At 41.6% G+C, this 16,996-nt stretch overlaps 1 protein-coding gene across 3 annotated transcripts in view; it reads right to left on the bottom strand.

The window, feature by feature from the left end:
* Nucleotides 1-16,996, bottom strand: part of wasf1 (WASP family member 1) — a 109,328-nt gene that overhangs the window by 18,610 nt on the left and 73,722 nt on the right. For all 3 annotated transcript variants that reach the window (XM_048530523.2, XM_059645224.1, XM_048530522.2), the window contains exon 4: nt 15,276-15,429. In XM_048530523.2, coding sequence (XP_048386480.1) covers nt 15,276-15,429 — 154 coding nt within the window. The remainder of the gene's footprint in view (nt 1-15,275; nt 15,430-16,996) is intronic.

Here is a 16,996-nt window from a genome sequence, read left to right as displayed (position 1 = left end):
ACTGAATGGTGAGTGTGCTAAGTGCCCTCTGCCTTCAATGAAAAAGTGACATGGAACAAAGAAGATGCGATACCACAAGAAGTCAGAAGAAACAAAAAGTCATTTTACTGAATACTGTGGACTGGTGCTTTTGAACTATATTTCCCCTAAATTTATTCTTTCCTCCACCATAACATTAGGTTTCTTTGTTTGTCGATGTGTCTCTGCACGTGTGTAGGGATTTAAGGGATAGGGTGTAAGTTACAGAATTCTAATTTGTTATTTCATATTTAGTGTACCTACGGTTAGAACTGATTTATTTGTAACACAGTAGTTCTTGTTAGATATTGAAATCTGATCAGGGTTTTCTGTTAGCCTGCGGGACATGACGGCCTAGTGGTATTATTGCTGGATTATTAATCTAGAGATCCAGGTAATGTTTTGGGGTTTGAATCCACCATGGAAGATGGGATTCAAATTCAATAACACTTGGAATTAAGAATCTAATAATGACCAATTGTCAGGAAAAAACTAGGGAAGGAAACTGCCATCCTTACCTGGTCTGGCCTGCATGTGAATCCAGACCCACAACAATGTGGTTGCCTCGTAACTGCTCTCTACACAATAAGGATGAGCAACAAACGCTGGCCTAGTCAGTAACATCCTCAGCCAGATTCAAATCCTGCCATGGCAGATGGTCGAATGTGAATTTAATTTAAAAAAATCTGGAATTAAGAATCTACTGATGATCTGTCAACTGTTGGAAAAACCTATCTGGCTCACTCATGCCCTTCGGGGAAGTAAATCGGTCATCCTCACCTGTTCTGGCCTACATGTGACTCCAGATCCACTGCAATGTGATTGACTCTCAAATGACCTCTGAAATTGCCTAGCAAGCCACTCAATTATATGAGTTGCTCTGAAGACTCAACAATGAAATTAAAATGGAAGGACCATCTGGCATTGACCTAGGCACCAGAAAAGACAACAGTAAAAAGAGGCCTGGATAACAAAGTGTGGAGCTGGAAGAACACAGCAGGCCAAGCAGCATCTCAGGAGCACAAAAGCTGACGTTTCGGGCCTAGACCCTTCATCAGAGAGCCTCTCTGATGAAGAGTCTAGGCCCGAAACGTCAGCTTTTGTGCTCCTGAGATGCTGCTTGGCCTGCTGTGTTCTTCCAGCTCCACACTTTGTTATCTTGGATTCTCCAGCATCTGCAGTTCCCATTATCACTGAGTAAAAACAGCCCTGTTGACCCTGCAAAATCCACCTGATTAACATCTGGGGTCTAGTGCCAAAATTGGGAAAGCTGTCTCACAGACTCATCAAGCAAGAGGCTGACATTATCACGCCCTTGAAGTTCTATCCATTGACCCCAGACCCAATGAAATCTCCTGGCTTCAGGTTAAACATAGGCAAGAAAACGCCTGCTGATTACCATGTACTGTCCTTCATCAGCTGATGTATCAGTACTCTTAAATATTGAATAACATTTAGAGGAAGCACTGAGGGTGGCAAAAGCGCAAAACATACAATGGGTGGGAGATTTCAACATCCAACACCACTGACTGGGCTGGTCAGGTGCTATAGGACATAGCTGCTAGCCTTGGGGCTATGACAGGTGGTGAGAGAACCAACAAGAGGGAGAAACATACTTGATCTCATCCTTACCAATCTGCCAACTGCAGATCCATCTGTCCATGATAGTAATCGGTAAGAGTGAGGACTGCACAGTCTTGTGGAGACAAAGTTCCGCTTTCACATTGAGAATACTCTTCCGTTGTGTTATGAGGCACTATCACTGTGCTAAATGGGACAGACTTTGAATAGACTATGCATTCATGAGGCGCCATGAGTCAAAAATAGCAGAACTGAACTCCAGCACAATCCGCAACCTCATGGCCTGGCATATCCCCCAATGATCCATCTTGGTCTCTTCCAGCGGCCTCCAGCATTACAGATTCGAATCTTCAGCAAATTTGATTCTCTCCATGTGATATCAAGAAACTTTTGGAGCCACCTGATACTGCAAAGGCTAAGGACTCTACAATCATTCTGGCAACAATAGAAAAGATTCCTGTTCCAGAACTTGCCACTTCCCTAGCCAAGCTGTTCCACTACAGTTATAACATTGGTATTTACCCAACAACATGGAAAATTGCCCACATCTGTCCTGTACACAAAAGTAGGACAAATTAAACCCAGCTAATGATCGCCCCATCAGTCTACTCTCGATCAGTAAAGTTATGGAAGATGTCATCAACAGTGCTATCAAGCAGCAACTGCTCAGCAATAACTTGCTCAGTGGCACCCAGTTTGGGTACCGCCAGGGCCACTCACCTCCTGACCTTATTACAGCCTTGGTTCAAACAGGGACAGCAGAGCTGAATTCCAGAGGTCAGGTGAGAGTGAGGACCCTTAACATCAAGCAAGGCCACATTCGAGCAAGTGTGGTATCAAGGAGCCTGAGCAAAGCTGCAATCCCAAAGTTTGGGAGGCAGGGGGGTGCAAACTCTCTGCTGGTTGGAGTCGCACTTGGTACGTGGGAAGATAGTTGTGGTTTTAGAAGTCAGTCCTCGCAGGTCCAGGACATCTCTACATGAGTTTCTCAGGATACTGTCCTCAGCCTGACCATCTTCAGCTGCTTCATCAATGACCTTTCCTCCATCATAAGGTCAGAAGTGGGGATATTTGCTCATGTTTGCACAAAGTTCAGTGCTATTCGTGACTCTTCAGATACCAAAGCAGTCCACGTTCAGATGCCACAAGATTGGGATAACATCCACAGTTGGGCTGGCAAAGGGCAAGTAAATTTGAAGAACACAAATAGTCAAAGAAAATAGTTCTTTCCTACTTACTCCCAAAGCTCTAAAATTTTTAAAGTTTCTTTTGCCTTTTCTGCTCGTAGGAAATCGTGCCAGTATCCCTTCTTTCCTCTAAAATTGTTTCCTATCCTTGGTAGCTTTCTGGTGAACTTATTCTGTATGGTCCTAAATGTCCCTTCTGTTATGAAATGCTCAAATTACACACATCACTCCAATTTACACTTAATCAGCCCCAAAAGCAGGAATGAGATACAATCTAGACTGCCTGTTTTTGTGGATTATCTAGTGGAGCAGTAAATATTGGCCACAATGATAGGTGGAGGTCCACTGCATTTTTTTGGATAATGCACATTTGCAACCATCCAAGGAACAAAAAGGGCCTCAGTTTTATCCATTACAAGAATAATCCCTCTGACAGTGCAACAATCACTTAATCTGTTCTTGATACTCCAATGCAGGGTTGTATGGTGAAGCTCTGAAGTGGGGCTTCTGATTCTGAGGCGAGGATCCTACCACTGTGCTACAACAGCTGACAGGAACAGACAATTCAGCAAACATACACTGGCAGAGGTGCCCTCTTTCAGGTTAGATGTTAAAACAATTTCTTCACTTTCAATGAATATTATTGAAAACGAAATCAGCCACTCCAGCATTTCATTGTTTGTCAAACCTCATTGTGTGCAAAATTCACCACTATGGTTTTCTGCCATAGTAGATTATCTACCCTTCGATAAAAGTACATCACTGACCTCTCATTCAATTTGTCCAAAACTCACTGAAGCACCTCTGCATCCTCCTTGGAGTTCAAACTCTTACCCAACTTTGTCTCATCAGCAAACTTAGAGCTATCACGTTTAGTTTTCTCATTCGTTCCCTTTCTTTGTTTCTTGTCTGATAACCAGTTCTTTATTCCCGTCAGTACACAATCCTCAATCTACTTTACTCTTACATACCAAATTATTTTTTTGGGACTTTATCAAAAGCTCCTGAAAGTCCGATTCAACTACATCCACTCATTCCCCTTCTACAACCCGACACGTTAACAGCCTTGAAAATTTCCATGACTTTATTTGATCCTGTTACTGTTTTCCAAGTGGTCTGCAATTAAATTTTCTCGCACCTAGCATCCTCCCCAGGACCAATATCAGGATAATATAAAATAGTGGGGTTTATATTACTGATCACCAACCCCCTGGCCAAATATATAGGAATGATTCCAGAGTACAGACCCTTGAAAGATGACCGGCGATGCAGCCACTAGTTTTAGGGCCAATTTCTTAAGTAGTCAAGGATGTAAATTATTGGGACTGGAAGATTTATTGGCCTTAAATCCCATCAATTTCCCCAACACCATTTCCCTACTAATACGGATTTCCTTCAGTTTCTCCCTCTCACTAAACTCAACGTAGCTGAACATTTTTGGGACAAAGTACGAGTTTAATTTGGCTGGCACCTCTTTGTTCCCCATCATAATTTGCCCTATTACTGACTGTAAGGGACCTACATTTATCTTAACCAATCTTTTTCAAAATCAACCCTTTTTTCCCCCCTATGTGACTGCTAATTCTAACGCAAATAATTGTTTCACGCTAACATTAAACTGGTCTGTAATTGCTCAGGATTTCCTCACAACCTTTTTTGAACAGGGCCATAATGTTGGCAATTCTCCAGTCTTCTGGTACATCCCTCAATTTCAGGGAAGACTGGAATATTATGGCTATTGCCTCTCTAATTTCTCTTGTCACTTCCATTAAAACCCTTGGATTCATCTCATCTGGTTAACTTTTTAAGTACCAATAATAAAGACAGTATTGAACAGAGAAATACTAGCACTAGAGGAGGTGCAGAGGAGATTCACTCGGTTGATTCCAGAGTTGAGTGGGTTGGATTATGAAGAGAGACTGAGTAGACTGGGATCATACTCATTGGAATTCAGAAGAATGAGGGGAGATCTTATAGAAACATATAAGATTATGAAGGGAATAGATAAGGTGGAGGCAGGGAAGTTGTTTCCACTAGCAGGTGAAACTAGGATTAGAGGGCATTGCCTCAAAAAAGGGAAGCAGATGTAGGACTGAGGTCAGGAGGAACTTCTTCACCCAAAGGGTTGTGAATCCGTGGAATTCCCTGCCCAGTGAAGCGGTTGAAGCTACCCTCACTGAATGTTTTTAAGGCAAGGCTAGATAAATTTTTGAACAGTAAAGGGATTAAGGGTTATGGTGAGTGGGCAGGTAAATGGAGCCGAGTCTTAAAAAGATCGGCCATGATCTTATTAAATGGCGGGGCAAGTTCGAGGGGCCAGATGGCCTACTCTTGCTCCTAGTTCTGATGTTCCTGTTCCATTTGCCTTCTGAACCATCTTATCTATTTGCCAACCTACCTTCAGGGATCTTTGGATATGTACCCCTAGGGTCTCTGATCTTCAGTAATTTCTTGGGTACTACCATCCATAGTAGCATCCTTTAGTTTGGAGATAGCAAGAACTGCACCTGTTGGAGTCAGCGATAACAAAGTGTGGCCCTGGAGGAACACAGTAGGCCAAGCAGCGGAAATACAGGAAAGGTGATGTTTCAGGTTGGTGCTCTTCTTCAGAAATGGGGAGGGGGAAGGGGGCTCAGAAATAAATAGAAAGAGGAGGAGTGGGGCTGGGGTAGGTAGGTGGGATGGTGACAGATGAGTGCATGTAGGGAGTGATGGGGATTGGTCATTGAGGTGAAGGGGGCAGATAGGTGGGACAGAAGATGGGCTGTTTGTGCCAGGTCAAAGAGGTGGGGTTGAGGCTGGGGGTGGGGAGACTTTAAAAGCTGACAAATTCCATGTTTAGGCTATTGGGCTGCAGGCTCCTGTGGTGAAATATAAATTGTTGCTCCTCCAGTTTGCGGGTGGCGTCATTGTGACACTGGAGGCCCAGGATGGACATGTAGACCAGGGAGTCGGAGGGGGTGTCCTCAGCAAAGGGCTCACCTTCATTCCCCTGCGCTCATGCAAAGAATTCCTTTCACGTTTGGATGTTGAACACTTCTTCCAGTGCCCCCGCCTTCGTGCCTATTTCTTTAACAGCAAGTCTAATACATCCTCTACAGGCTCCTCCTCCCACCTCCAAATTAACTAATCCTCCTGGACACCACCCCACGGCCCTCTACCCTCCATCAACCTCATTTCCAACTGCTGTCATGATATCGATTGCCTCAACCCCTCCGCCCCTCTCTCTCACTCCGACCTCTCCCCCATAGAATGTGCAGCCCTCTGTTCCAACCCTAACTTCACTATCAAACCCGCAGATAATGGAGGCACAGTAGTGGTATGGCACACAGACTTTTACATCGCTGAGGCCAGGCGCCAACTCTGGCACCTCTCCTACCGCTCCCTCGATCATGACCCCACCCCTCACCACCAAAACATCATCTCTCAAATCATTCATAACCTCATCACCTCAGGTTACCTCCCACCAAGACCCTCAAAACTGATCATTCCCTAAACCCCACCGCCTGTTTCTATCTCCTTCCCAAAATCCACAAACTGATTGCCCCAGTTGACCCATTATCTCTACCTACTCCTGCCCCACTGAACTTATCTCTGCTTACCTTGACTCTGTTTTCTCCCCCTGGTCCAGGAACTTCTCACTTACATCCAGGAGTCCACCCACACCCTCCAGTTCCCTGGCTCCCAACACCTCATCTTGTCACTGGATATCCAATCCCTCTACACTTGTATCCCCCACATGGATGGCCTAAAAGCCCTCTGTTTCTTTCTCTCCTGCAGGCCCAACTCGTCCCCCTCTACCAACACCCTCATCCACTTAACTGAACATGTCCTTACCCCTGACAACTTCTCCTTCAACTCCTCCCACTTCCTACAAACTAATGGGGTGGCCGTGGGAACCTGCATGACCCCATGCTATGCCTGTCTCTTCATTGGATATGTGGAACAGTCTCTCTTCTATTGCTAAACTGGCACTATCCTCCCCCTCTTCGCCTGCTATATTTATGAATGTATCAGCGCTGCTTTGTGCTTCCACAAGGAGCTTGAACAGTTCATCAACTTTACTAACACCTTTTGCTACAACCTCGAGTTCACCAGGACCATCTCCGATACCTCCCTCTCCTTCCTGGATATCTGTCTCCATCTCTGGTGGCCACCTCAAAACTGACATCTATTTCAAGCCCACCGACTCCCACACAACTACCTAGACTACACCTTCACTCACCCACCTGCCTGCAAGAATGTCACCCCCTACTCCCAATTCCTCCACCTCTGCAGCATCTGCTCCCAAGATGGAGCATTCCACTTGCACACACCCCAGATTTGCTCCTGTTTCAAGGATCATAACTTCCCTCCTCTGGTGATTAAAATTGCCTTCAAATGCATCTCATGTTTCCTTCACTTCTGCCCTCATATTCCCTCCCACCAACAAAAATAAAGACAGAATCTCACTTGTCACATATCACTCCACCAACCTCCGCATCCAACATATCATTCTCCACCGCTTCCACCACCTACAGACCCCACAATCAAAGAGATATTTCCCGTCCCACCCCTATCTGTCTTTCATAGGGACCATTCTCTCCGCAACTCCTTGTCCACTCCACATTCCCCACTGACCCCACCACCCCTGGCAACTTTCCCTGCACCCACAGGAAGGTCTACTCCTTCCCCTGCACCTCCCCATTCACTTCTATTGAAGGCACAAAACAAACTTTTCACACCAGACAGGGGTTCACCTGCACATCTGTCAACTTGGTCTCCTGTATCTTCTGCTCCCAATGTCACCTTCTCTACATCGGTGAGACCAAGTGGAGACTCAGAGACCACTGTGTACAGCATCTGCACTGTTTGTAACAAACAAGAACACCTTCCTGTCAGAAACCACTTTAATTCCCCTTCCCACTCCCTGGGTGACATATCCATCCTGCCTGCGTCTGTTGTCATAATGATACCATCCGCAAACTAGAGGGGCAGCATCTCATATTCCACCTCAGGAGCCTTCTGCCGATGGCCTAAACATGGCTTTCATCAGCTTTAAAATCTTCCCACCCCTGGCCTCATCCCATGACCAACCTGTCTTCTCATCACTGCTTCCTTGATCTGACACAACCTGTCGATCTTCTCTGCCACCTATCTGCTCCTCCTACCTCACTGACCATCACTCCCTACCTGCACTTATCTATCACCATTCCACCTACTTTCTCCAGCCCCACCCCTGTCTCTCTCTATTTCTGTGCTCCCTTCCTCTCCCCATTTCTGAAGCAGGGTCCCAACCCGAAAAGTCAACTTTCTTGTTCCTCTGATACTGCCTGGCCTGCTGTGTTGTTGCAGCTCAACACTTGGTTATCTCATAATCCCTCAGGTTGTTAGCCCTCCCCAAGTTCATTACTTCACACTTTACTGAGTTGAATTCTATTTGCGACTGCTCTGCCCAGGTGACCAGTTGATTGATATCCTCCTCCAGTTTCTGACCACCCTCCTGATGATTTATCACCTAAGCAATTTTTTGTCATCTGCAAACATTTTAGTGATACTTATTATATTGAAGTCTAAATCATTCATGTACACCAAAAACAGTAAGGAATGAACCCGGCACACCCCCACTGGAAATAGACTCCCAGTCTCCCGAAAATCCCTCCACTGCTTCTTGCCTTGTTTTATTTAGTCATGGGAAATAGGCATCACTGACTGGAGAATTTTGGATCCAAAATGCTACTTGCCCTTAGATCCTATGTGCTCTTACTTTCTTTATCAGTGCCCTGAGATACCTTATCAAAAATCTTGCGAAAGGCCATAAAGACCAAAACAAATACATTGCCCTCATTAACACTCCTAGCTACCTCTTCAAAAAAATTCAGATCAATATTTGCCAAATACGACCTTCTCTTAACAAATTCATGTTGACTGTTCCTGATTAATCCTGGATATACTGCACCCCTCAGAATTCTTTTTGATAGCTTCCCAACCACTGGGATTACACTGACTGCCCTGCTAATTCCTGGTCCATCCTTCCCCCCTTTTTTAATAATGGGATAACATTAGCATTCCTCTAGTCCTCGAACTCATCTGAAGCCACCGAGGATCTAAAACTAACTGCCAGCATCCCTGATCTATCCTCTACTGCCTCCCTCAATAACCTGGGATACATCTCCTCAGGAAGGCTGATAAAGTTGCTAGTACGTCTTCTGTGTTAACTGTTAAAAAATATTTCAGCATCTTCCATCTTGATGTCTAAGCTTGCATCATCCTTTTCCATTGCGAAGACCAACCAACATATTAATTAAGGTAGGGAAGGAAACTGCCATCCTTACCTGATCTGGCCTATATGTGGCTCCTGACTCATGCAACGTGGTTGACTCTGAACTGCCCTCTGGGCAATTAGGGATGGACAATAAATGCTGCCTAACCAGCAATGCCCATATCCTGTGAATGCATAAAGGAAAAGGACTATCCTCATGACTTTCTTGTCCACTCAGATTACCTTTACAGTGCCTAATAGGCACTACAATTTCCTTGGTTATTGTCTTGTTCAATACATATTTTTTAAAAACTCTTTCTTAATTTTGCTCACCAGTGTTTTCCCATGCATTCTCTTCCCATTGCTAAATTCTCTTTTTAAGTTCCCTTTGCACTTTTTATACTCCTGTAGGGACTATGTAGTATTGAGCTGTCAACATCTGCCATTAGCTATTCTTGTTTTCTTAAACTTAACCTTTATACCCATTGCCATCTGGAGTTTTCTGGTGTTAGTCCCAGTTTTTGCCTTTATGGGGTCATATTTGCACTGTACCTTCACAATCTCCTCGTTGAATGCCTCTCACTGCTCTGACACAGTTTTATCTGCTCAGAGTTCAACTGGGCCAAATCGTAAGTTATTTTAGTAAAACTAACATTTTCACAATTTAGAACTTTTATTCTTGATCCATCCATATTCTTTTTCATAACTATCATAAATATAACTGGGTTATTGTTACTATCACCAAACGCTGCCCAACGCTCATGCCTTTCACTAGCTCTGGCTCATTTCCAAATATTGGGTCCAGAACCATCCCCACCCCTTGACAGATTTTTTATGTACTGGCTAAAAACGTTCTGGATGCAAATTATGAATTTTATTTCTTCCCTACCTTGCATACTAAAACTATCCCAATTAATATTTAGTTAAAATTTCCTATCATTGCTGTTTTTTTATTCTTGCACTTTTCTGAAATTTGATTACATATTTGATCCTCTATGTCTTCCTGATTGGAAGCCTACTGTGCACACTCAAAAGCTAGTTTGTCCCTTTTTATGTTCTTAACATCTACCATATAGTCTTACTTGATAATCCTTCCAAGATAACATCACTCCTTACTGCTAAACTACTGAAATAAAGATAATTAAGAATAGAGAAGCTTGGGAATTGGTGCCTGAGAACTGAAGCATGATCAAAGGAATACACATTCTTTGAAAAACATAAGGAACCAATTTGCGTAATTATTGATCGGTTAGTTTAACTTCTGCGATTGATAAGTGTGGTATCTTTAGTTAGGGACGACATAACTTTGCACAGAAATGCAAAACTACTAAGAGCTTGTCAGTGCTAATTTTGAAAGGGCAATCATGTTCAATAATCTTCATGGAACTACTTGACAAGACATAGTCAAAGAGAGAAATATACAGGAAACTTAGGAAAGCCTTTGACAATGAACTATTTGGAAGATTATGAATCAAGTTACATTAGTTTGGTTATATTATTACACCAATGACTTGAAGATGGGGACTCCAGTCCTATCATGTCAGCTATGGTTTTAAATGCAGTTATCTAGAATAAAAATTTGTTATTTATATTAGTGACTACAAAGCTACCAGAGAGCTACAAAAAAAAGTCCATTGGTGAATGCAATTTTTTTTTTCAAAACAGGTTTCAGCATAGGAAATCAGTCATCCATACTCAGTCTTGCCTATATGCTGGCCGACAGCAATATGGTCGACTTTTAACAGCCCTCTCAAATAGCACAATAAGCCAGTTAAAGATAGCAAGAACTGCCAATGCTGGAGTCAGCAATAACAGCGTGATGCTGGAGGAACACAGAACAGGCAGCATTAGAGGAGCAGGAAAGTTGACGTTTTGGGTCAGGACCATTTCTGGGGATCATTTCTGAAGAGGGGTCCCGAACAGAAACGTCAATTTTCCTGCTCCTCTGATGCTGCCTGGCCATGCTGTGTTCCACCAGCTCCACACTTATCAAAAAGTCATTTAGCTGCATTCAAGGCTGCGGCTCACAACCACCTTACTAAGGGAAGTTAGTGATTGGCAATCAAGGCTGGTTTTACCAGAGATGCCCATGCTCTGCAAAATAACTGAAATACTAAGGGCTATGGGTTTAAGGGAAGGATAGTAAACTATTTAAAATTATTAGAAGGGGATTGAGGAAGTAGCATTACAGACAGAATTTACAGAATGGATAAAAGTTGGTTGTGATGGCCACAAAATTCAGCTTTGATCGTGTACAAAAATCAGTTGCAAACTGACATAAAGGACTGGTCTTGAAAGTTACATGTGATGTGATCCAAAACTGGAAGCATGGTTAATTCTAAAACAGTAAGGTTATTGAGGCTTTAGAATGCCTTCTGACCTTCAGAAATCTAAACATGAAAACTTTGTTATTTTAAGTAGAGTATTGCAAATTATAAATTAATACAATGGCACTTAAAAACATGAATAACCATTGGACAGGGCACACAGAATCAGACAGTTTCAAGTAGTTGAGAGATCCAGAAATAGGGTCTCAAGACACAAAATTAACTTTAAACAACACAAATCCCTTTAGGGAGATTAATGAGTCTTTGTAATTCACTTATAAGGCTAGTGATCCAGGCAGAAACTAAGTCAATGTTGAAGTTCTGATTTGAATGGTGGATGAAGGGAAAAGGATATGAAAAGAGAGAGTGTATGAAGTATTTGTATGGACAGCTGGATCAAATTGCTTGTTTCTATTTTGCACCTTATACATTTATCTGTGCAAGTATTTGCACTATTTCCAAAGGAATCAGTCTTAAATTAGGCTGAAGATCTTGAGTACTGAAATCGCACACGCAAACAAATCTACAGAACATGATCTCTCCTCTCAGCAAAAGTACAGCAAAATATGTAAATATTGATATAATTTTAATTAACATTATAACCAAAATTCTGTCTACAGGGGCAAATATGCCACCTAATATAGGGATTCAAGTTATTTTGTCAATTCATTACATTCAAGCAAAATGGAGGAGGATAAATTTACTCCACTTCAAGAAGTGGTTAGTCTTACTACAAATCCATTTCTTGGAACCCTTTAGGGAATACAGGAGTTGCTTCCATACCTCTCAAAACGTATGAATTTCTAACACACAGTACCTTGCTATGCATTAGAAACTACATTAAAATGTCTCCTAACCTGGTCGTAGAGTCATAGAGATGTAGAGTATGGAAACAGACCCTTGGGTCCAACTTGTTCATGTCCACCAGCTACCCTATTAATCTAGTGCTATTTGCCAGCATTTGGCCAATGTCCCTCAACCCTTCCTATTCACATGTCCATCCAGATGCCTTTTAAAATGTTGTAATTGTACCAGCGTCCACCACTTCCTTTGGCAGCTCATTTCATACATCTGCCACTTTCTGCATGAAAATGTTGCCCTTTACATCCCTTTTAAATCTATCCCCTCTCATCTTAAACCTATGCCCTCTGGTTTTGAATTATCCCAAGCCCAGGGGAAACACCTTGTCTGTTTATCATATCCATGCCCCTCATGATTTTATAAATATCTATAAGGTCATCCCTCAGCCTCTAATGCTCCAGGGGAAAATAGCCCCATGCTAATCAGCCTCTTCCTCAATGCTTTAACTCTGGCAACATTCTTGTAAATCTTTTCTGAGCCCTTTCAAGTTTCACAACATCCTTCCTATAGCAAGGAGACCAGAATTGAATGCAGTATTCCAATAGTAGCCTGTATAGCCGCAACATGACCTCCCAACTCCTATACTCAATGCACTGACCAATAAAGGCAAGCATACCAAATGCCTTCTTCACTATCCTGTCTACCTGTGACTCCACTTTCAAGAAATTATAAACCTGCACTCCAAGGTCTCTTTGTTCAGCAACATTCCCCAGCAACTTACCATTAAGTGTATAAGTCCTGCCCGGATTTGCCTTTCCAAAATGCAGCACCTCACAATTAGCTAAATTAAACTCCAACTGCCACTCCTTGGCCCATTGGCCCATCTGATCAAGATCCTGTTTTACTCTGTAAGGTTTAAGAAACTGAAGACAGACAGAGCCTTCTAAGAATAAAAGATAGCAGGAATGAACTCAAAGGAGGCATTAATACGACTATAAAGGGGCCATGAAATATCTTTGGCAAACAGGATTAAGGAAAATCTCAAGGCGTTTTATACATATACAAGAGCAAGAACGTAGCAAGGCAAGGGGTACATCCATGAATAATTCACATCAGTATTCACAAGAGTGAAGGACACAGTGAGTAGTGAGTTTCAGGGGCATGTCAACACAAAAAAGATGATGGTGTTGTGTGTTTAAAAAGTATTAAGGTCGACAAGTCCTCAGGATCTGATAGGATCTATCCCAGAATTCTGAAGGAGGCATGTGAGGAAATTGCTGGGGATGTTAACTGATTTGAAGGATATTTGTTGTGAGGTGAGATAAAGTGTGGAGCTGGATGAACACAGCAGGCCAAGCAGCATCTCAAGAGCAGAAAAGCTGACGTTTCGGGCCTAGACCCTTCATCAGAAAAGTCTTTCTGGTGAAGGGTCTAGGCCCGAAACGTCAGCTTTTGTGCTCCTAAGATGCTGCTGTGTACATCCAGCTCCACACTTTGTTATCTCAGATTCTCCAGCAACTGCAATTCCCATTATCTCTTAGTTATGAGGTGAGATTGGACAAAGTTGGTTTGTTTTCACCTGAACATTGAAGGATCAGATGCGACCTGATAGAAGTTTACAAAATTATGAGAGGCACTGATGGAACGGATAGTCAGAGTCTTTTTCTTCAGAGTTGAAATGTCAATTATTAGGGGACACAGGTTTAAGGGAAATTGGGATTGGTTAAAAGAGATGGGACAGGTAATTTTTTTTCGTAGAGAGGGTGGCCGTGCCTGGAAGTGTGTGTGCGTGTGCGTGCGCGAGAGAGAGAGAGAGAGAGACACACACACACACACACACACACACTTTTTTTTAATATATATTTTTATATATATTTATATATAAAGAAGTAGGGAATGGAGGGATGTGGACCGTGTAGAGGGAAAAGATTTTTAGTTCAGAAAGGCAGTGTGTGTCAATGAGGGTGGGCTGAGGGGCCTGTTCCTGTGCTGTACTATTCTTTGCTCTTTGAGTAATATGCAAGTGTACACCAAAGGCTGATCGCATCTAAGATATTGAAAACAAAAAAAAGTGCTTAATGGCAGCCACAAGATAGATTGTGGTCAATGCCCACAGACCGTGTTTTAGTGAGTTCATTTTTTAACCACACATGTAAGGGAATTAATCCAAGGTTCAAGGGTAAATATCCTATGGGAGGATGTATGAAGCCAGAAAATTGAATTTTCTCAAAACATAAACTTTGAAAACATTCACCTTGGGGAGAAAGGAAGTAAACAGTCTCAGTCAATAGTCACATGTCAAAGTGTATTTTCTGTGGCTTAGAAAGAACACTCTGCTCCTCTTTGATAATGGATCAAAGTAACACAGACCTATTTAATGAAAAGGACAGCATATCTGATAATATAGCAGTCTTCAGTGCTATATGGGAGGTTTAGCACTCAATTAGTTCAATTGTGAATTAGATTTTGAATCTCCTGACTTAAAAGCTAGAAGTATTGAGGCAAGATGACAGTTGGTAATCCACATTGCAGACCCCACTATTGAAAGTAGAAAATGAATAGAGGCAGGTTTCTTGTAGAGCTTTTGTAAGTGTGGAATTGGAAGGTTAGATTCTCACATGACCATAATGGAGCCTCTACAGAACACACTTGCTCAGTGATTTCTTCCCAGTGGGATGAATTGCATATCCAAAATTCAGTGGAAATAAGCATATGAAAAAAAATCTCTTTCAATACCAGACTACTTTGACGCTGTCCCTTATTGCTGTGACTTAATCCGCTGTCCATTACTCTGCTGTTTTGAAAAACATTTCAAAGTGTTTGCATTCAATTTTTATCTGTTAATCAAAATACTCCAAATGGCAATCAACTGTGGAAAAAATCTTCAGAAAGCAACAAAAAAAAACAACTCTAAAAAAGAAAGTCTTTTCTCTTTCCAGTGAATATAACCAACTGTAGCTCACTATCCAGGATAGTCTGTTCACTTGAACCTCTTTTACAACCCATATTAGAGCTTTAAGACACTACTCATTCAGAACTATGGCAAAAGTTATCTTTTGTTTTCAAAGTCTTGCAATGTTAGCATTTAATTTTCTTGAAAGATCCAGAAGTTTTTCTAACCTGTATGCAGAAAGGATGTTCAGAGGTGGGGGCTTCTCACACATGCTGTAAGTTTCCAGCAACGGAATGGGCAATGATTTGCGGTCGAACAGTTGCTGATCTTGAACAGTAGAGCTTCGAAAAGCTTTCCTCATAGTAATATCTTGAAGAGAGACTAAAATGAAAATGAACAAATGTGCAGATCACTGTAAAACCTCTGCATGTCAGCATTCTATATACATTTTTAATTAATTGCATTGTATCTTCACCAAAGGTTCGTTTTTTTTCCCCCACATTGACAGCAACCCTACACTGTTCATGCATTCTCTTAACCATTAAAGCAGTTCCAGAATCAGCACACAATACTGCAAAATATTTTTAAAAATGGTTATAATATTGGTGAATCATTTGACAACCTATGTTTCAATTTGTTTTGAAATAGTGACCAACTTATTGTTATCAAAGTAAACAGCTTATAGCATAAAGAGAACTTCAAATAAAAAAAAGGAATACATTCCCAACTCCTGGTGCTGACTCATAAGATCCGATGTCTTGAACATTCTCCATTTTTATGGATGGCTTACTCAGATTGTAGTTTCTCAAAGCAGATCTTACACAGCTCCCAAAATCTAAAGAAGAACATTTTGCTTGCATGCATAGATTCTATAAGATTTGTAGAAATGCAGTCCTAATGTCCATCAGAAATAGAAAAGGAAGCAGCCATTCAGACCCTCGAGCCTGCTCTGACGTTGCTTCCATGTTGATAACCATTTTGCTTCCAAAATTGTGGGTAACAGTGGTCAATAATGATCTGGAGATTCAGCATCACTATCAAAAGTTAGTTAAGCAATGGACAAATTTATTACAACTAAAATCCTAAAAACAAAGAAACAGAAATAGTAAAAAAAAACACATGAAGATGACAATTATTCACGTCACGGCTCATAGGAACAACAGGTCTTTTCACTCCTAAAACCTGTTCTGATGTTTAGTGAAATCATGATCACATGATCAAAGTCCTCGCACCCAAATGTGCTCAGTATATGTAATGGTTAAGAAAAGCATAAATATCAGATTTATAATTAACAATTGAACCAAAAACAATTGTCATATGCAAAAAATAACTTGAAAACTACTATATTTGGCTTAGGAGTAGTTTCTTACTTTACTTTTGAAAGGACTGGCTACAATGTATAGACTATGGTGTTTGACATTGACTACACACTTTGCAGAAATACATTCTATTTGCTTGCTTTGTTCCTTATAATTACATTATATCGCAATCAAATAATTCCTTAACTTCTTAAATTCTAGAGAACATGACCATGGTTGGTATAATCTTGACTTTTATTTTAAATGCAAGCAACACAGTCTAGTCTAAGAGGAAATAAAGGGTTAAATTCACACTTTCAAAATAGTGCAACAAATCCCCACAGAGGAAACAGATTTTTATTTTGGGGATTTTCTGGTTGGTTCAAAAACTGCAGTCCCTCAAAGAGAGTGTTAGCAACCAGTGGAAATTAAAGAAACCGAGATGCTACATGAGGAGCACTGTGGATTGTTTCCTGACGATGTTGTGACTGGATCTCAGGTTCACAGGCTCTTCCTCTTCTTGTTTAATTCTATGAAAATGGGATCGGATTCATTTACCTGACACTATTGTTGAAAACTCAAGTATAAAGAAGGAAGGAAAACAGAATGAGGCTAACATTTTAGCCTATCTTCTTTAACAGAAATTCACT

Source organism: Stegostoma tigrinum, chromosome 4 (genome assembly GCF_030684315.1).
Source record: "Stegostoma tigrinum isolate sSteTig4 chromosome 4, sSteTig4.hap1, whole genome shotgun sequence".
Classification (NCBI taxonomy): Eukaryota; Metazoa; Chordata; class Chondrichthyes; order Orectolobiformes; family Stegostomatidae; genus Stegostoma; species Stegostoma tigrinum.
This window is presented reverse-complemented; position numbering and strand designations above follow the sequence as displayed.